This window comes from Triturus cristatus, chromosome 9 (genome assembly GCF_964204655.1).
Source record: "Triturus cristatus chromosome 9, aTriCri1.1, whole genome shotgun sequence".
NCBI lineage: Eukaryota > Metazoa > Chordata > Amphibia > Caudata > Salamandridae > Triturus > Triturus cristatus.
The window spans coordinates 19,420,477-19,442,154 of record NC_140592.1 but is presented as its reverse complement, the minus strand read 5'-3'; the positions used below and the strand labels follow the sequence as shown (position 1 = coordinate 19,442,154).

At 47.6% G+C, this 21,678-nt stretch overlaps 1 protein-coding gene across 1 annotated transcript in view; it reads right to left on the bottom strand.

The window, feature by feature from the left end:
• PLXNB1 (plexin B1) overlaps nucleotides 1-21,678 on the bottom strand; it is a 469,341-nt gene that overhangs the window by 46,776 nt on the left and 400,887 nt on the right. The window contains exons 22-26 of the mRNA XM_085624251.1: nucleotides 18,034-18,210; nucleotides 16,976-17,124; nucleotides 15,306-15,406; nucleotides 13,880-14,097; nucleotides 3,951-4,129 (exon numbers count right to left, since the gene is read on the bottom strand). Coding sequence (XP_085480377.1) covers nucleotides 3,951-4,129; nucleotides 13,880-14,097; nucleotides 15,306-15,406; nucleotides 16,976-17,124; nucleotides 18,034-18,210 — 824 coding nt within the window. The remainder of the gene's footprint in view (nucleotides 1-3,950; nucleotides 4,130-13,879; nucleotides 14,098-15,305; nucleotides 15,407-16,975; nucleotides 17,125-18,033; nucleotides 18,211-21,678) is intronic.

Here is a 21,678-nt window from a genome sequence, read left to right as displayed (position 1 = left end):
TTCTTGGAGTCACAGCCTTGCATACTGCTGGTTCCGTAAAGGCCTCTCTTCCTTGATCCAGCACACTAGGGAGCATGGGCAGGAACTGGCTCCTAGTTTGTTGAGGCAGTAGAGTTTCCAGGAGAAAACATGCCTTGGGCTTCTCCGCTTCCATTTTCACTCCATAGGTCTGTGCAGCCTTTTGGACGACCATGTTGTAGATCCCTATGTCGTCTGGCTGCGAGGGCCCAGAAGGGTACCCTTCTTCCGGTGATTCGGCGTTGAGATTCTGCCATTCAAAGTCTTGTGTCCCCGAGGACGTCGAGTCCCAGTAGGATTGCTGATCCTCGCCACCATCGCCCTCGAAATAATAGACTTTTGTCATCCTGTTCCTCGACCAGTTCTGGCATTTTTGGCGGTTCTGCGTCCTCGTCTCTTTCGACTTTGAGCACAGTTTTCAGCGGGATGGTGTATTGGCTCATCTTCTTGTCGAAGTCTCTTTTTCATTGCAGGATGCTCGCCATTTTGGCCTCGAGTCTCCTCTTCTTCCTCTCCATCTCGGTGGCATGTTCGGCGTCGAGGGTTGTAGTGCCTCGCTTCGAAGCTGTCGACGTAGATGCAGGCCCTTCTTTTCTCGGCGTCGAGGTGTCCTTTTCAGGGGCAACCTTCAATGATTTAGGTTTTTTGAGGGCTTTTGCCGATTGGGAGGCCTTTTCAAAGGATCTGCTTGGCTGACCTTGGTTGCCGTTGCCTTCGTCGAGTGTTTCGGCGGCAAAGCTCCCTTCGAGGACTTGGCTTCACTCGTACGAGTGTCGCTCAGGGCTTTAGCTTCACCCTTTCGAGTGTCGCTCGAGTGTCTAGGGGTCGACGACTCCCTTACCTCCTTCAGCGGTTTCTTATGGACCTCGACGACCAAGCAGTCCTCTGGTACTTTGGCGATGTTGTCTTCCTCTCCACTGGAGAGGCCCAGGTCACGGAGTGATGGAGGTGGCCCCTGCCCCTGCATGGTGTGGTTCGCCCTTCTCTGCCTCTCTCTTACTCGGAGTGTCTTGGGTGTGAACGCCGAGCATGCGTTGCTGTCCTCGCTGTTGTGGTTGAGCGGCAGGCAGAGGTTGCAGACTGGATGCTGGTCCTTCTGGGTGTATTTGTAGTGGAAATTAGAGCAAAACTTGAAGGGCGTTTTGTCTATTCCAGCACTCAGGGAGCCCCCTGCGAGCACACTCTCTGTTGAATGTCGAGATCGCGGTCGAAACCTTCTCCCTCGTCATACAGGTTACCTGACCTGAACTCTGGTGCAGCTGTAAACTTTGATTTTTGTCGATTTTCTTCTCTTTTCTTTGATTCCTCTTCCAAAACTGTGGAATTCTTCCGTAACGATCCAGACCCACTGGCGGAAAAAAGAATCTGAAGATGGCAGCCAAAGGTGGGAGCTTACGGAGGAAGCACGTTGACGTCACGAAGGACACCAAATGGTGGTATGTCGACACCCACCAGGCCACGAAAAAAAAAAAAAGAGAGAGAAGAAAGACTAGATGGCAGAATAATGCACAGCATAGTGAATCCAGAAAGATTCACGTTGGAAAACTTCTATTAAAATGAATTAGTTACTCATCAAATTGTCGCATTTTTTAAAATGTTTATTTCCTTGAAAAAGTAAGCAATTTTGGGAAAACATGTATTTGGTACTTTCAAGCTGGATTGATTTTTATTTAAAAGATTTATAAAGTGCCTCATAAGCCCAAAGTGCTTTGAAGCACTGTACAATAAACTCAACATTACAAATAACACAGCCAAAAAACAAACAAAAAAACTAAACCAATGGTGGTTACTGTCTATAACTAAACAAAAACATAATGTAGAATAATAAAACAAGAAAGACAGAATGTAAAGACAAAAAAGAAACTACAAAATCCAAGAAAACGCCCGCTATTGTACTTGCACATAACCCACAAATGCCCATACTAGAAGATAAAGGCAACTCTTCGTGTGCGCACAAACTAGGGTGGAAACATTTTGCTGACCTCTATCCCAACAACACCTTTTTATCTCCCCCTGAATCTCCTCCGGACGACACATCCCAGTTTTCTAATTTATTACTATAGTAGTCTATCAGAAGAACATGTCACAAACTCCACAACACTTTTCCCTCCCCGCCACCATCCCTTCCGGCACTAGAATCAATGCTTACCAACTCAACCTCAGATAAGCTCATAACTCGGCTGTATAGCAACATGCAGCGCTCTGCCCCGATCACATTCCGAAAAAGCCTTGGCTGGTTGGAATGAAGAATTCGATGACCCGCTATCTGAAGAGCAATGCAAGTTCTGCTGCAGACAATTGGAGATGCTCTCGCCTAATTATAGATTAAACCTTATACATTTTAAATATTTGCATCGCATCTATAGAACACCTATTCAGCTTAAACGCATGGGTATTCAACCCGAACCAAATTGCTGGAGATGAGCTTCTCCGGATGCTTCCTTTTTACATATGGCCTGGTACTGCCCCGGTATTGAACACTTCTGGAGAAAGGTGCTCGTCTCAATCAATGATGTCCTACTGTCTCAGCTGGTCCCTACTCCCAAAGTATGCTTGCTAGGATATGTTAAAGAGGCCCCCTTGGGCCATCGCAGATTATTCGCTATGCTGCCCCTACTTGTGAAACGTCGGATCGCGATGCACTGGGGCAAACGCAAACAACCTGCCATTAAAGCTTGGATCCTAGACACCACAACAGCTAACCATATATTGAGAATTGTTGCCACCGGCATCCAGACCAGAAGATATCTGGGGTCCTTTTCTGACCTGGCTGACCACCCGCGAATTGGATGCATCACAAGACCCCGAGACCTCCACAACACCCCATCCAGTAACATTAGATGATCATGTTTCGACTTCATAAAACATTACATTCCCGCAGCACTCGTGGATATTCATGTATTCCTATCATTACCGGGGTGCGATTCATGTTTGCTGTGCAATGCCCTGACCTACATATCCACGATGATGTATTCTATACATACAGCTGATCAGATATGATGCTTCTGCCTTCGTTGTGTCTTTTTTATTTTGTTGGTTTTTGTTCTGGTTTGCAAAATACCTCACACTTGTATTATTTTGAATCATCCATGCGTTCACTGAATGTATGTTTACCATAAAATGCCAATAAACAAATATAAAAAAAAAAAAGAAAATCCAAGAAAGCAGTGTTTTTGAAGGACAGTTTTCAGGGACTCATCCCCTCAACTGTTTCCTAGTTCTAGACAGGCAAATCTTAAACTCTCTAGCCTTCTACTGTCACCTCTTCTGGGGCAGCAGTTCACCCGGACATTCTGAGATGTTCTACTAAACATATTAGGGTTGTTCGATAAAGAACCTTAAAGCTCATGCTGGCTATTTCAAACGTATGAGAACTAACCCAGGCTACGAAGAGTGTGTGTAATCTGACTCGACTTGACAGTCTCAGGGACTAACCAGACTGCTGCATGTAGAACTGTCCTAAGTTAGTAGTTAACTGCATTACCTCTCTGCCATCCCCTGAAACTCATCTACTTGTTGAATATTTATTCATTTTTTTATCGTGTCACTTGTGAATGAGAAGAACAGTTTTTAAACAAAGTTTTTGATCAACACGTGTGAAGGATTGCAAAAAGTCAAGAGTAGAAAAAATGTTAAGTCTGAGGGCAGGGTGTACTTTTCACACACATCCATGTGTTTAAGCACAGCTGTGATTGTGTTCATGTTTTCAAGATGGAGGCAGTTGTTGCCCATGTCCAGTTCTCTATGAAGTCTAGGTGCCATCTCAGTATAGCTCTTTTTCTGCTTCTGAGCGCTATCTTAGTGAGCGTTAGCTAGCAGTGTCATTCGGTCCGGAAATTCTCACAATTGATAAGTTATGGGGACATTCTATCTGTGAAGTTGGATTAGGATGCCAACTGTGGCACATCTTTAATGCTTCTGTTAGTTCTTACCTTCGCAGCATCAGTTTGGGATTCTTAGCCACATACTGCTCCACCAGATCATTAAGTAACGTCTTCAGGATGTCGGTGAAGTACTCCAGCTTTCCGTGGAGGGACACGGTGAGAAGGGAGGCCACATAGCCTCGGTCTCTCGGAGAAAACGTGCGCTGGCTTTCCAAGGTGTGAATAAACTGCAAAGGCAAGGACAACATCGCTTGAATACATAGGGCCTTTTATAAATAAAACTTAAGGCAAGGTCCATTTAATGCTGCTACTGACGTTTTAATAGTGCCTAATACCACCTCGCCTCAGCCGCACCCGCTAGGGTATGGCGACTTCGAGGGTCTAAATGAACTGCACCATCTTACGCCAAACAAAACCCTTGCAGCACCACATCTTAACATAGACGGTATTCGCGAGTAAGAGGAGGTTTGAACGAAGACTTTGGAATGTAGACTGGGGATAAATGTTGTTTAAAAAGTTACGCTCTTGTGAAAGCAAACTTTGGGTAGCGAAATAACTACAAATATTACGCACCACCTGAGACCTGCAGAGAACAGGTTTTTATCCTGTAAGTTCCAAGGCTAATAAAGCGAGTTCTATTGAATTGGATAGCGACAGCAGGACTTATTTAAGTGCTAAGCTTTGGTTTATGCGGTACAATAAAGGAACAATAAAAACTATTATCAACAGTAGATTATGTTTAGTTAGAAATAGTATATAAATATACAGAATACATCATGTATGTGTATACATTATTATATACAAATGATAATTCTTGGTTATATAATAGGTAAGTATGTCTAATATATTATACTGTATATTACATTACTGTGATTAGTATATATAATATATTAAATTCAATTATATAAAAATATATAGAGATATTTTGTCCTATATAAATATTATTGTAATGTTATAATACTAATATTACTGATAATAACATTATTATTAATTAGAAGCAGCATGGATGGAGATGACAAGGTTCACAGAGCTACAAGTTTGACTTTTTTTTGCCTTTCGCTCTGTAGGCGCTGGTGAAGTTTGCCATTGTCTAACCAATCTCACTTCTGGAGCATTTGCTGGCCGGGTTCTCACGAAGATATTTCCATTAAAGAGACACCTTTGTGACCTCACATAGGTATTAAATAGCCACAGCTCTATTAAGGCATATGTGCGCACCATATACTTCTGTTTCTACACACTGAGCGCACATATCCTTCTGTTTCTACTCACTGCGTGCACACATCCTTGTGTTTCTACACACTGAGCGCACATATCCTTCTGTTTCTACTCACTGCGTGCACACATCCTTGTGTTTCTACACACTGCATGCACATATCCTTGTGTTTCTACTCACTGCATGCACACATCCTTGTGTTTCTACTCACTGCATGCACACATCCTTGTGTTTCTACTCACTGCATGCACACATCCTTGTGTTTCTACTCACTGCATGCACACATCCTTGTGTTTCTACACACTACACGCACATATCTTTGTGTTTCTACTCACTGCATGCACACATCCTTGTCTTTCTACTCACTGCGTGCACACATCCTTGTCTTTCTAGTCACTGCGTGCACACATCCTTGTCTTTCTAGTCACTGCGTGCACACATCCTTGTGTTTCTACACACTAGGCACACATATCTTTGTCTTTCTACTCACTGTGTGCACACATCTTTGTGTTTCTACACACTGAGCACACATATCCTTGTCTTTCTACTCACTGCGTGCACACATCCTTGTCTTTCGAGTCACTGCGTGCACACATCCTTGTGTTTCTACACACTAGGCACACATATCCTTGTCTTTCTACTCACTGCGTGCACACATCCTTGTCTTTCTACTCACTGCGTGCACACATCCTTGTGTTTCTACACACTAGGCACACATATCTTTGTCTTTCTACTCACTGTGTGCACACATCTTTGTGTTTCTACACACTGGGCACACATATCCTTGTCTTTCTACTCACTGCGTGCACACATCCTTGTCTTTCTAGTCACTGCGTGCACACATCCTTGTGTTTCTACACACTAGGCACACATATCCTTGTCTTTCTACTCACTGCGTGCACACATCCTTGTCTTTCTACTCACTGCGTGCACACATCCTTGTGTTTCTACACACTAGGCACACATATCCTTGTCTTTCTACTCACTGCGTGCACACATCCTTGTCTTTCTACTCACTGTGTGCACACATCCTTGTGTTTCTACACACTAGGCACACATATCTTTGTCTTTCTACTCACTGTGTGCACACATCTTTGTGTTTCTACACACTGGGCACACATATCCTTGTCTTTCTACTCACTGCGTGCACACATCCTTGTCTTTCTAGTCACTGCGTGCACACATCCTTGTGTTTCTACACACTAGGCACACATATCCTTGTCTTTCTACTCACTGCGTGCACACATCCTTGTCTTTCTACTCACTGCGTGCACACATCCTTGTGTCTCTACACACTGCACGCACATATCCTTGTGTTTCTACTCACTGTGTGCACACGTCTTTGTGTTTTTACACACTGGGCACACATATCCTTCTCTTTCTACTCACTGCGTGTACAAATCCTTGTCTTTCTACTCCCTGCGTGCACACATCCTTGTGTTTCTACACACTAGGCACACATATCTTTGTCTTTCTACTCACTGCGTGCACACATCCTTGTGTCTCTACACACTAGGCACACATATCTTTGTCTTTCTACTCACTGTGTGCACACATCTTTGTGTTTCTACACACTGGGCACACATATCCTTGTCTTTCTACTCACTGCGTGCACACATCCTTGTCTTTCTAGTCACTGCGTGCACACATCCTTGTGTTTCTACACACTAGGCACACATATCCTTGTCTTTCTACTCACTGCGTGCACACATCCTTGTCTTTCTACTCACTGCGTGCACACATCCTTGTGTCTCTACACACTGCACGCACATATCCTTGTGTTTCTACTCACTGTGTGCACACGTCTGTGTTTTTACACACTGGGCACACATATCCTTCTCTTTCTACTCACTGCGTGTACAAATCCTTGTCTTTCTACTCCCTGCGTGCACACATCCTTGTGTTTCTACACACTAGGCACACATATCTTTGTCTTTCTACTCACTGCGTGCACACATCCTTGTGTCTCTACACACTGCACGCACATATCCTTGTGTTTCTAATTCAGTATCTGGACCGCTAGTTTCGGGTATTCTTGTTCATTGCTAGTTGCCGCCTGGCAGTAGGATGAACTGTACCCCCTTTCCTTACAGACTCCAACACAGACTTTGCCATGTAAAGCTTGTCCTTCAGCACACAGCCCTGGGCCTTACACCCATCAGGCCGTGAGGATTGTAACCTCAGATTGCCTCAGTAAGTGCGTTATTTCAGAACAGTATAGAGTTGGGAACTAGAAGTAGTCAATGTTCACTTTCAAAAATTCATTCCATCCAGACATGTGTTTTATTATAATTGGCTTTAAGGATCTTCAGTTTTATTTTGGGGAGCCAACCCAGGTATGAGTATTTGTGTGATTGTCACTGAAATGTACTCCAGGAATGTGTACAATAATGAATTATTAACTATTGATTCAACTTCTCATCAGGGGTAGTAAGTGCTGTATAAATGCACTTACAATACAATGAAATATTGATAAAATGAACCAACCATCACGAGGCAAGTGTTTAAAGGGAGCTGTTGGTCATTCAGTTTGAGTGCAACAAACTTGTGGATCTAACACACTTATAGTGAGCAACATTAACTGATGCCCAGTAACCACTGGCTGCCCTTGGACTCCAAGAATAATGCCCACACTAAGTGAGTAAATCATTCAAGAGCCATATTTAATGTTCTTTCAAACTATGAACTACATCTGTAGAGAAATATCAAAAGTCTGGATTTCCTACCAATCGCTACAACTAAAGTTGACCCAAGCGGTTGCTCAATTCAACTGTAGGTATCGAATAGTTTCTTACCTGTCGGTGTAGTTTTGCAGCTTGAAGATCTTTCTGGATTCACTATGCTGTGCATTATTCCGCGATCTTGTGGTTGGGTCCGGATTCGTAGTCTTTCCTTTGTTTTTTTTTTTTTTTTTCGTAGCCCAGGTGGGCGTCAACGTACACCATTTGGTGCATCTCCCGTGACGTCGTCGTGCTTCCTGCGGAAGTCCCACCTTTGGGGCGCCATCTTCGGGTTCTTTTTTCCTTTCCTCTTTTTTTTTTTTTTTTTTTTTTTTTAACCCTAGGCGATTGTTTAATCCTTCTTGTCCCTTTATCTGTATGTTTGTATTTGTTTGATCTTTTCCATTTTACCCCCTCTTCCTCCAGCCTCATCTTCCTGGCGGAGGTGGGTGGGTTCGCTAGTGAATCCAGAAAGATCTTCAAGCTGCAAAACTACACAGGTAAGAAACTATTCGTTTTGCAGCGTGAATCTTTCTGGATTCACTATGCTGTGCATCGATTTTGTAGCGGTTTTCCTAGTTCTGTGGCGGCTGGGTGGTAGATGAGCGTTGGTCGTTGAAAATGTGCTGAAGCACCTTCTGTCCAACCTGTGCTTCCTTGTTCATCTGAATGTCCACGCAGTAGTGTTTCGTGAACGTGTGCACAGATGCCCAAGTTGCCGCGAGGCATATGTCCTGGATGGGCGTGTTCGCCAGGAAGGCCACGGTGGCCCCTTTCTTCCTTGTGGAGTGAGCCTGCGGCCCCTCCGCTAGCTCCTGTCCAGCCTGTTTGTGGCAGAATTGAATAGTGAGGGCAATCCACCTTGCGATGGTGCCCTTAGTCACTGGTCTACCCAAGAAGCTAGTAGCAAAGGACACGAACAGCTGTTTCGACTTCCTGAGTTCCTTGGTTATCTCAATGTAGTGCATCAACGCCCTTCTGGCATCGAGGGTGTGCAGTGCCTTTTCTGCGTTTGTAGTCGGGTTTTGGAAGAAACTTGGTATCTGGATAGCCTGATTTATGTGGAACGCCGACACTACCTTGGGCATGAAGTGTGGGTCAGTTCTCAGGACTATTCTATCTTTGTGAATCTGAATGTAGGGTTCCTGCAGCGTTAGTGCTTGAAGCTCGCTCACCCTGCGTAGTGAGGTTATGGCCACCAGAAAGGCTGTTTTCATAGTCAACATCTGCAGTGTTGCCTTGTGAATGGGTTCAAACGGTGCCTTCATGAGCTCCGTCAGGACCACATTCAGGTTCCATGCCGGCGGCGGCAACCTTTTCGGGGGGGCCATCCTTTTGGCTCCCTCCATGAATCTCCTCACCACCTGCGAGCTGAAGAAACTTCCACCTTTTTCACCTCTGGTGTAGGCCACGATGGCCGCTAGGTGTACCCTTAGTGAGCTCGAGCAGAGGTTACTCCTTAGAAGGTGTGTGAGGTACCTCAGTACTGTTGAGTCTCTTGTCATTCTGTTTTGCAGGCCCTTTTTCCGGCACCACACAGTGAACCTCTTCCATTTTGCGCTGTAGCATTTTCGTGTAGTTGGTTTCCTTGCCTCCCGTAGCACTCGCATCGTGCTCCGCGGCAATCTTAGGTGTGCGAACTCTAGGTCTTCAGGAGCCATGCCGCCAGGTTGAGGGTCTCTGGCTCTGGGTGCAGGACCTCTCCGTTTTGCATTGAGAGCAGGTCCTTCCTCCTCTCGAACCTGTATGGGTTGCCTTGTGCCATTTCTTGAATTTGTGAGAACCATGTCTGCCTCGCCCACTGCGGAGCCACCAGGATCAGGGTCATGTTGCTGGTTCTGCACTTGTCGAGCACTCTGTGCAACAGGGGTATCGGTGGAAAGGCGTAGGCAAATGTCCTCGACCAGCTTATCCATAGGGCATTTCCCTTGGATAGCTGATCTGGTTGCCTGGACGCGAAGCTTTGGCATTTTGCATTGTGGCGTGTTGCAAAAAGGTCTATTGTGGGAGTCCCCCATCTCCGGAAGATTTTCTCCGTCTCCTGGCCATTGAGCTCCCACTCGTGTGATGCTGAGGTCTGCCTGCTTAGCCAGTCTGCCTCCACATTGTCCTTCCCCGGTAGGTGAATTGCCAGTAGATCTATCCTGAGAGGTATGGCCCATCTCCAAATCTCCTGAGCTAGGGACGAGAGCGGGAACGACTGTGTCCCCCCTTGTTTGTTGATGTAGAACATCGCCGTGGTGTTGTCTGTTTGGACCAACACCCTCTTGTTGAACAGGTGCCTCTGGAATGCCTTCAAGGCTAGCAGGATTGTTTTCAACTCGAGGTAGTTGATATGGCGGACCGCATCTGCTGGGGCCCATAGACCCCTCACTCTGAGGTTGTCCATGTGCGCTCCCCATCCCTTCTGCGATGCATCCGTGGTAATGGTCACTGTTGGGATTGGTGGTGTCAGGCTTCTCCCTGCTGTTATGTTGTCTCTGTTCCACCAAGTTATCTCCTCCTGCACTGCGTGCGTAACAACCACTAGATCCTCCCAGCTTCCTTTTGCTTGTGACCATTGTTGTTGTAGCCATTCCTGGAATGGTCTCATGTGCAGGCGTACATTCGGCACCAGCTGGATACAGGACGCCATCATCCCCATCATCTTGCTCACAGCCCTCACTGTCAGAGCTCGCCCCTTCTGGTAGAGCTTCGCCTCCTTCAGTAGAGCCTCTGTCCTCCTCTCGCTGGGCACTACTGTGCTGTTGCGGGAGTTGATCTTTGCCCCCAGGAAAATCTTCACCTGCTCCGGTTCCATCGATGATTTTCCCCAGTGGATCGAGAATCCCAGATTTGTGAGGGTGTCTGTTACGCGTTTTGCGTGCCTCTCGCACTTTCCGCGTGAGTTTGCCTTGACCAGCCAGTCGTCCAAGTAGGGGTAGACATGTATTCCCTGCCTGCGTAGGTGCGCCGCTACCGCCGACAGGCATTTTGTAAAGACCCTTGGTGCTGATTTTAATCCGAAGGCCAGGGTCGTGAACTGGTAGTGTTCTTGTTCGATGTTGAATCTTAGCAGGCCCTTGTGCCTTCTGTTTATTGGGATGTGAAGATAGGCATCCTTGAGGTCCACGGTGACCATGAAGTCCCCTTCTCTTATTTGTGGCAGAACCTCCTGCAGTGAAGTCATTTTGAACCTTTGCGTTCTGATGAACTTGTTTAGGTAACGGAGGTCTAGTATGGGTCTGAGGTCTCCGTCTACCTTCGGAACCACGAAGTAGTTTGAGTAGACCCCTTTGTTGCGTTCTCTGAACGGCACTGTCTCTATGGCTCCCTTTTGCAGGAGTTTCCGCGTTTCTTCTCTGAGTATTGCCAGTTCTTGGGCCGATCTCAGTCTTCCCCTTGGTTTCCTGTTTGGAGGTCTTTTCTCCAAATCTACGCAGTACCCGTACTGCACAACGTTCCGTATCCACTTGTCTGTGGTTATACGCCGCCACTCCTGAAGGTAGAACCTCAGTCTCCCGCCTACTGGTGTCGTATGCTCGTAGGCTCTTGAATTTTCTCTTCCCCCTGATGACACTTTTTTGCGCCTCACCCTTGGGGTCCTGGCGAGGGTAGGCGTCCTCTTGCGTGCTGAGTCACTTCGTCGAGGGCTGTTCGCCCCCTCTCCTCCTTTGGCCACGTCCGTTCCCTCTCCCGCGAAAGGACTGGCCCCGAGGTTGATATTGCCAGTTTTGCTTCTGCTGACCTTGTCCGTGACCTTCACCCTGCTGACCTTGTTGGAACGCCTGGTGCGACGTCCCCTGCTGGCTTCCTCCCCTACCGTAGGGTCTTCTCGAGGGATTTCCTCGCCTCATTCCCCTCAGCTGCAGGGCCCCCATGGACCTCGCCATCTCGTTTTCTTTTTTCAGCTGGGTGAGCTTGTCGTCCACTGTTGCTCCGAACAGTGTCTCTCCATTGAAGGGGGTGCCAAGGATGTTGTTCTGCACTTCCGGTTTGAATCCCGAGATTCTTAGCCATGCATGCCTCCTCTCTGTGACCCCTATGGCCATGAGTCTTGCCGAAGTTTCTGCCCCATCCAACGCCGTCTTTATACAGGAGTTGGCGATGTTTTTGCCTTCATCTATCAGGTGATTCGCTCTCTGCCAGTATTCTTCGGGGAGGTGCTTTACTAACTCCCCCATCTCATCCCAGTGCTGGTATTGGTGTCTATTGAGGAGTGCATTTGAATTCGCCATGCGCCAGTGCATTGCGGCGTTCCTCTCGACCTTTCTTCCTGTGAGGTCAATCCTCCTGCTCTCCTTATCCGGGGGTGGGCCCGAAGTTGCTGGTACGTTGGCCCTTCTCCTGGCCGTGGAGGCTATGATGGAGTCAGCTGTCACACTACCCTTGATGTAAGGGGGGTCCAGGGAGGAGTGCTTATATTTCTTCTCTGTCCTGGGCGTGATCGACCGGCAGGTTGCAGGTTCCTTAAAGGCTTCTCTCCCCTGATTCATCACGCTTTGTAGCATGGGGAGGAACTGGCTCCTTGTCTGGATGGGGAGCAGTGTCTCGACGAGAAAATCGGCTTTCGGTTTCTCCTCGTCGAGTTTGACGCCGAAGGCCATTGCTGCGCTCCTGACCACCATATTGTAGACCCCGATGTCGTCGGGTGGCGAAGGCCTCGAAGGGTACGTGTCCACGGGCTCCTCCGGGTTTTCGGTGTCGAGATCGTGCCATTCGACGTCGTTGCTGGTAGATGCCGCCGATTCGTAGAACGACCGTTGGTCTTCTTCCTCGGCTTCTCCCTCATAATAGGGCTCTTCTTCCTCTTCGAGTTCCCTTGTCAGCCCTTCGGCGTCGAACTCGTCTTCGACCTCCTCGACGTCCGCTGATGGAACCGTTGGAATCTTGAATTCCTTCATTCTGGCGTCGAACTCCTTCTTTCTTTGAAGGATGTTCTCCATTTCGGCCTCGAGCCGCCTCTTCTTTTTTTCCATCTCGGAGATGCTTTCGGCGTCGACCGCGGGTCTTTTCGATGAAACTTGCGTCGACGTCGAACGTTCTTTCTGCGTCGATCGGCCCGTTTCATGGGATGCTTTCGACGACCCTTGCCTTTCGGCGTCTTTCGGCACCAGGGAGTCCTTATCTAAGGATCCGCTCGGCCTCTTGTCCGTGGTTCCCCCTTTGGCCGTCGAAGTTTTCGGCGCCGGGGCTCCCTTCGTGGACTTTGACTCAGCTTTTCTCGAGTCACCCTCGTGTTGTCGAGGTACTTTCTGTTTTGCGCTCGACGATTCTCTTACCTCGTCTTCTTTTTTCTTGTCGGTCTCTACGACCGTGAAGTTTTCGGCTGTCTCGGCGACGTTGTCCTCGTCGTCCGAAGAGAGGCCCAGAGCGTAGAGCGTCGGGGGCTTCCCCTTGCCATCCATGCTGGCGTTGGCCCTTCTCTGCCGCTCTCTCACCCTGAGTGTCTTCGGCGCGAAGGCTGAGCAGGCGTTGCAGTCGATACTCTGGTGATCGACCGGTAGGCAGAGGTTGCAGACCGGATGCTGGTCTCTCTGCGCGAACTTGTGGTGGCAGTTTGGGCAGAACTTGAATGGCGTCTTGTCCATTGCGCTCAGGGTCTCTGAGCGTGCATTCTCCAAGGCCGTCGAAGAAAAGGGCGCTGGTCCTCCTTTCTTCGCGCTCCTGATGAAATCTTTTCCTTTCCTGATATCTTCTAGTGTTTCTATCGATGAAACTCGCTTTTCTTCCTTCTTCCTTCGAGTGTAGTTCTGGAGCTTCCCGATGACGATCCAGACCCAACGGCGGAAAAAAGAATCTGAAGATGGCGCCCCAAAGGTGGGACTTCCGCAGGAAGCATGACGACGTCACGGGAGGTGCACCAAATGGTGTACGTCGACGCCCACCTGGGCTACGAAAAAAAAAAAAAAAAAAAAAAAAAAGAAAAGACTACGAATCCGGACCCAACCACAAGATCGCGGAATAATGCACAGCATAGTGAATCCAGAAAGATTCACGCTGCAAAAGTTTTGTTTACATAAAACTAAATACTAGTTTCTAGAAAGCGACTGCTTCTTTACCTTTGTGAGGAACAGTTTGCTGTTGAGTAAGTTCGAGAGCTGCACCAAGCCCTGCTCCACAGTCTGCCGGCGACATTCAGGCACATCCAGGTCTCTCCGGAGAGGGGACTCGCGGTGCCCAGGGAAGAAAATCCTCTCTGCGTAAGTCTTGTAATCCAAGAAGGGAATTCCAGTGCCAACCAAGTCACTGGCCGGGTCCATCATTTCGGTCATAAGGTCTGGTGAGAAAACAAACAGAAAATGAAAGAGCATGAACTACTATGGCGTGAGTAAAGCGACTCGTGAGACCCTGAACCGATGGTCAGCTAAAACCACCGTTGTGGTCAGGAGACAGACTCAGAAGTCTATGAACTTCTATTTTATGACACACATAGCTTGATGGGTGTGCACGGCAGGACACGTGGCTTAGGCGTCTGGCCAGGATTTGAGAGCCACAGAGCTTCCGTAAAGGAGGAGGACAGGCAAAAGCCGGGCCTGAATGAGAGTGGCGGATGAAAGCGCGAGTGAGTAGTCAGAGATTAAGTAAAGGCAGTGAAAGGATGAACTAAATACTTTTTATTTTTGAAGCATGGTCTTCAAAGCTTTATTGTCTTTCCATAATATTTCCAGATTAAGTCTAATGGAAAATATGTGAGTAAAGAGCTCCTGCCCTTTATTTGACTTAGATTTACGAGAGTGATGCATACAGCCCATGAATGCCGCTGTTTGGCCACTCGGTGGTCACGTTGGACTAATATTCACTCACATATAATATGAGAGAACACCACCTCTTTCAGAGCGTCAGTTCTTGTATTTCACGTTTTAGGATTGAGACTAGTTATTGTGGTCAGTCTTACATCGATAACTGACCAATCTCTACAGTCATCGTTTGAAGTGGAACTGCATTCTTCGTGAGCGTAAGTGCCAACTTTAGGAGTGCTGAGCATTCTAACCAAAAAATTATACCACAACACACCTAAATGATGCTCGTCGCCGTTATAGCTAGGGCTTGGGGTATAACAGGTAGGCATTAGGTGAAGGTTGGAAACGATAGCTAAGGCTCACACGAAAGAAGTTGGAGGGTAACTCAAAGGCTATGACAGCTTGTAAAGTGAATCATTGTGCTGACCCCCTGCTGCTGGGACATGTGCATTGTGCAGGCAAAACCCCGGGGAGCTAGACAAACGTTCATCCATGTCAGGGAGTTAAAATGAGGCCACCACTGCAGAAACCAGAACCACCGATAGCCATAGAAGTCGATGTAATGTGTGGTGTCTTCTATGCTATTGATCAGCAGAGCTACTTTTGTTAATATTGTGGGGTGGAAGGCTTGGAGAGAGTGCTGGCAGGGGTTCTCCAACTTCTTGTATTTCCTAAACCCTGGGGGACAGAGAGTGGGGTAACCGGTAAAGTATGGGTGCTGCGCAGAGTGTGTGTCGATCCTTACCTGTGAACTCCTTCTTGCACCGATCTCGCACGCTGGTTTCCAGGTTCTCAAGCTGGATCTGAACCTTCTTGTAATCCCTCAGGGCTTGTTTGCTTTTCCGCCTGTACGGAGTGAGAGGAGAGGTTTGCACTGAACTGTACGTTCATTTCACATTATTCCATTTTATGAACAGACATGTTTCTCCACTTCTACTCTACAGATCAGAGGTGCCCCTGCAGTGTTCAACCATTCACGTAACATTGCACCGTAAACCAAGGATTAGAAGCTATTATGTCGACCATTCACGTAACATTGCACTGTAAACCACTGATTTGAATCTATTAATGTCCACCATTCACGTAACATTGCACCGTAAACCACCGATTTGAATCTATTAATGTCCAGTGGTTCAGGCCTCTGGTGGTTAAATGAGCAAAAAGCGGGATTAATCTGAAGCGTTTCAAAAAAGTCTGCGATCCCACAGAGCAAAGCCACAGAATTCAACAGTGGCCCAAAATCCCCACCACCTTTTTTTCTCTCAAAGATATCCTTCACTCCCCAGACTTCCTTGTTTCTGCCCCACTGCTTGATTTAGGGTTGGCAGGAAGATCTATGGAGTCGGAGCTTTGTATCCCACGCACTGGGGCACGTGAGGTGCGAAGCTTCTTTACTTTCCACACTTCTTGCTCTGGGATTTGTGCCCTCCTTAGAGGCAGAGTGTATATTGCATCTGACACATGTGCCCGACTTGCCTGTCATTTATCTCTAGTTATGGAAACAAATTATCTTCTGCCAGCCACACCAGGCTTCATCCCCACCTTTACCCTTTCCTCCTCAGTACCACGGATGCCCAGCGTGTGCCCCTCGCTAGAGGTTCCATTGCTGTCTGAATGGGAAAGACAAGCATTCACACATGCGTTGCATGACTGTCCTGAGGGGCCGTTTGGATCATCCCACCCGCATCACGCTTGGATAAAGATTCCGTGGATGCCCTGAGCAAGTAAAATGCTGGTGATGGGGGCATTGGGTGTTCCTGACCATGGCATGCTCGGACGGAGGCTTCTTGGCAGTTCTGAGGGGTGATGCGTGCTTCTAGGCAGTACCATTCCAGATCGATGATCCGGATGTTCTAATGGAGGGGGTGGGAATGAAGATCCCGGTCACGCTCCGTTGTTGGATTCATGCCGGTCGTGGGTGAAGTGTTGTAAAGTCAGAGACCTTGAATTTCAGATCCATTCCTGTCCTACGAAGAATTGAAACAGATCTATTCCTGCCCGAAAGGGTAGTTGGACAGCTCGATCCCTCATATAGCAGACTCATATAGCAGGCTGGGCATGTGTAGCCCTTGCATGGCACACTGCTTCCTATCCTAATGCCAGGTTAGGCATTTACATCCTTTGTACAGCAGGTCCATGCCTGTCCTAAGGATATGTTGGAAAAGAACATCTCTCCTATTTCAGAACCCTACCAGTCCTAACAGGACGACGGACAGGTACCTCTCTTATATGGTTGAGTCTCCATCTCTCTCCTACAGGGAGGTTGCACAGTAAGGACCCTTGCTCTGTCCACCCTTGTAGTGGTCATCAGGATATTCTAGTCATGTAGATTTCTTGTGCGGCACACTCACACCTGTCTTAATGTGAGTTTAGGACGTTATGGTCCTTGTGCTCACATGGGGTCAGCCTTCTTACCTGTAGATGAGCACAATGATGAGGACGATAAGTGCCACGAAAGACGCTCCCACTCCTAGTCCGATCTGAGCCTCCAGCGGGAACGTCAGCTGGCTCTCGGTGTCGTACTGGACTCGACCCAGGAGGAAGTTCAGATTGCCCACTTGTACCTGCGACGGAAAACACTGCAACTTCACTGACGAGCAATCATTAGCAATTTAACCAACTCTGAGATCACTTGCAAATGAAAATTTGAGAGGAGTTGGCCTAAGGGCTAGGGCGCTCGACCTCGGACCTGGGGAACTGGCTTCGAGTCTCGGTAATAACGCTGAACATCCTGTGATTCTGGGCAAATCACTTAATCTCCCCGTGCCTAACAAAAAATGAATGTGTGTCCTCATGTAACGTAACTGGTGCTATGTAAAGCGCTCTGATACCCGATTGGATTCGGGTCAAGTTTGTGCTATATAAAACTCTGCAAAAAAAAAAAAAGTCACCAGGAGCTGGCATTATTTGCAGACAAATACCTTAGCTGTAAATGCAAACGTGTCCGTTTCTACAAAGGAACACCCACTTTACTGCTTTCGCCCTACAAAGGAACTCGGAGGACAGTCATTACTTACATGCATCTTCTCTTGAGATGTGATGTAAGAACTGTATGTGCCAAACAGAGAATAATTATACACTGCTCTGTGACAGTAGTCAAAACACATGTACTCAACTGCACACCTTGAATCTGTAGAAATCCATTCGCCAAGCACTGCAGTGAGTGCCACCTTCATTCTGCTCAGATTAGTCCATGAAGCACCACAACCACCTTCCAATACACTTAAAGAACACACATAAAAACTCCACCAAGATGCCGGGGGACCATGAAGCAGAACCAGGGAGACAAAGAAGCACTCCTAGTCCAAGGCAGGCAGGGAATCAGGATACACCATCTGGTAGGCTGGGTCTAACGCCAACAAAGAAACAACTAAGCACCTCCAGGAGAAAGGTTACCACCTCTGTATTTTGTTAAATCGGTTACTTGAGTCACCTCTTTTTGCCCCACCAATGCCCAGTTTCTACTCAATTACCGTAAACTCTGGCAGGGAGTCCATCCCCTCCCGCTTGGTCGGCTGTCGCGGGATGGGCTGCTCTGAAGGTGGCTCACAGTACAGGTGGCTGTGTGTCAGTGTCTTAACGACACACACCCCCTCCCCGATCATTGCCACCAGCTCGTCCTTCGTAATGGCCAGGTCCAGGTTTTCACCCTGAGAAATTAAAGTAAAGAAACCACTGTCATTTAGGCAAGAAAGAACATCAGAGTTCTGTGGTGTATGGAATTATGAAATGAGGAAGACAACTCTAACAAGAAACATGCCGCGGCCAAGGCAGTGTGGACAAGCAGGACTAGCAGAAGTTGGGTAAAGTGTGCCCTCTTTACTGACATGGGATTATTGTTGCCATAAAGCAGTGGTGGGAGGGTACTGATTTTTGAGGATTAATACTCCTGAGTAAGCTATTTTTTACTGTTTCAGGAGGGCCCACTCATGTAAAGTTGTGCTTAGATGTTATACCCAGTCTCTAGAGCTGACATTCTGAGCGTATCGAGTGTGTGTGCAAGGTGTATATCAGCACATATGTGGTAGCAGGACTTTGTATGTGATGAGAGTACAACTGTTGGAATTAAGGTGTCTATTTTGAATTGTTCCTGGTTTAGAATGGCACAAATTGGAGGGTCGATCTTGCGTCCTCAGGTATTGGAAGTGAATTTGCTGCAGCCATGAAAACATTGGGAAGCGTGCCTAACACAGAAATGACAGATGGAGATAGGGATACCCTTAAAAATTCTACGTAGACCTTTCAGAAAGGGACGGCGGATTCATTTTTCCTGTGCACTGTCATTTAGTGGATGGTGGGCACGAGGAGGCAAGTTAGCAGAGTCTGTTGTTAAAGGTGTGGAAGGTTCTAGGCAGGTCCTGCCTTTTGTTCATCGCGGCTGGTGCTTCAAAAAGGCTGATGACGGAGATGCCGTCTTCTCACTACATTCAGGTCATGTTGTGGATACTAGAGCTTGAAGCCAGCCTCATCAGTACCAGCTGTGACAGCCAGCACCTTGCATAAAGGCTGTGTCTGCACTACAGCCATAAAATGAGATCTGAAATGGAACCACCCAAACCACTGCCAGGAACTTAGACAGTGGATCCACATCCCAGGTCTGGAAAATGAGTATAAAGGTGGGAGACAAACCACCCCCTCTGTTCCAGCCCCAGGTTCTCATTCACCATGAGCAAGATTGCTCCACAGAGTACTCGCATAGCTGCTTACAGACCAAGGCTGGTGTCTGTGAGACATCCTGTCTCCTAGAGGGGACATCCCCAGAGTCACCACAACTTGCTGGAGAAGCTGTGTGCTGCCTAGCACTTGCAACCCTCCCTGGCTGCTTAGGGTGGGGGGTGGGGAGGAGACAGTCTGTGTGTGTGTGTTCCCAGTGTGTTGAGCACCCAGAATAGACAACTTTCATCAGGGGCAATGCTCGAACAGACCCATATAACAAGGAGTAATTTAGTCTCCCTATGCGGTCAATGTGGCAAACTGCAGAAGACACTACAGGCCAGAAAAAAACACAGCATACTTGTTGGCACATCTGCAGCATAATAGGAAAGAAATTGGAAGAACTTGTGTTGCTGCTGCCTGATGTGAGGCATATCCTGCGAGAAGCGTCATTTCTTCTGAGAACTTGCCCTCGTCTCAGAGGCTTTCACTCCCAAAAGCAAGCACCTCCCTGCCATGCTGTACGTGCCAGCAGACTGAGTGAGGAGTGAGACACCCGCCTGCCGCCCACTTTACCGACACGGACACAGGACGATGCAAGCCTGACAAGTGCACACTCCAGACCAAACAAAACTGTGCCCCTCCAAACAGAAAATACAGGGCCCAAGAACAAAATACTGAGATGTTGTATTTAGAACTCGTGAAGAAACTCTCCATTGCCTAACATGGCGGTCACTAGTGAACTTGCACCGGTGTCTGATTGCTGCCTCTGACCTCGCATCTCTGCAAGGACCCAAAGGTACTGGGAGTGGGCATTAGAGAAGGTGCGACACTCGGTGAGAGCTCTAGATTAGATTGTAGAACTTTGTAGCTGAATTCGCCATTAATGTGTGTGCTATTTCATTTTGCTGGGACATTAAAGTACTTCTGTTTTGATTAAGACCAGCTTGGACTAGCCATTGATTTATTGTGTCTTGGTTAAAGAGTTCTGAGGTCTTACCCCTCACAGTCGCTCCCTACGAAGTCTCTGCACGCACGCACGCACGCACCACGCTGAGAGTAAAGTGGGGAACAGATTGTGCTTGCCACACTTCAACAGAGCCACAGTAAGATGGGCGCCAGAAGAAAACGACCCCAACTGCCGTGGTTGTGGCCCAGTACCGCTGTCTGGACTATGGTCACTTGAACGGGATCCGACAGGAAGCGCGAACAGACTTAGCAATAGAACCAGTGCGTCGAGTAATAGCTTATCAGGGAATCAGAGCTCTGTGGCAGGGCAGGCCGTACCGGGAAGGTACCAGATTTTCACCAGTGATCCCAAAGCCCTGGCACATGGCCCATACACCTCTCCTGTGCACTAATATTGCTGTATTTGGAACCATGTGCAGTTTCTGAAAGGACCTACTGATTTTTGGTCATCATCCGTCTATTTTCCTGACCGTCTGTGGTTCAATTTTGAAAGGATAACCATTTTCCCTGAGAATCCCTTCAATAGGCATTTTTTTCTTCTGGCATCTTATACAATGCCTGTCCCTCCACCGGTGTCTTTCAACATTAACTCTATTCTTGTAGTAGGTCTTCTACTCAGAAACTAGGATTTTTTGTGGATGTTTATTCATCTTTATGCAGCAAATCTCTCCCGTAACTTTCACACTGGAAAATCTGCATTTGTGTTCCTTTTTTCTTGCTGAGCGCTTACTGCAAACTTTCCTTTCTTACTTGTTTGCATATTTGCATTGTGCACAACTGTGCGCTTCTCTAATATTCTAACCTAAAGGCATCGGCTTATGTTTCCTCAGGTCCTTCATTCACGCTCACTCTTGACTACAGATTCACCATGTACTATGAAAACCAGTCACGCGTCTGCCTGCATCACTGCGCCGCTTGTGAACCGAGACTGCAGGTAAATAAAGTGGCTATTGCCAGAATTCTATGCATGTTGATTGGCTGGGAAAATGTCTGCTTTCCTAAACAGAATGATGGTCGCCTTTAGACTACCACGCACCTGGTTATGGGTGGAATGTCTGAATTATTCTCAGCCACTGGCGTCGCCAGGAGCGCATCCGAGTTCACCTGGAAGCAGGAAGAGATATTGGTGTCCCCTCTGCGGATCCACCACAGTGGTGGCTTCACTGAAGGCAATGACGTTTAAGAAAGTGGGGCCATGTTTGATGCAACATGCAAAAGGTGTTTGTCCACTAACAAAACAAAACAAGCAATGGCTCGGATGTGCAGTGTTCTCACTGTGCATGAGGGCCATTGTGCGTCTTGCCTGGCATGACACATGGCTGTCCACGGCAGGGGGCATCAGTGATGCGCTGTCATGTCAGCGTTTTTTTTGCGGCATCAGCGGAGGTTGAGCCCTGGGACATCCTGCACTCCCTCGACTCTAATAGAACTGGTGCACGTGAGAGCGACAGGCTGGAAGCACCCTCAATCTACGATAGTAAATGAACCCCTACGAC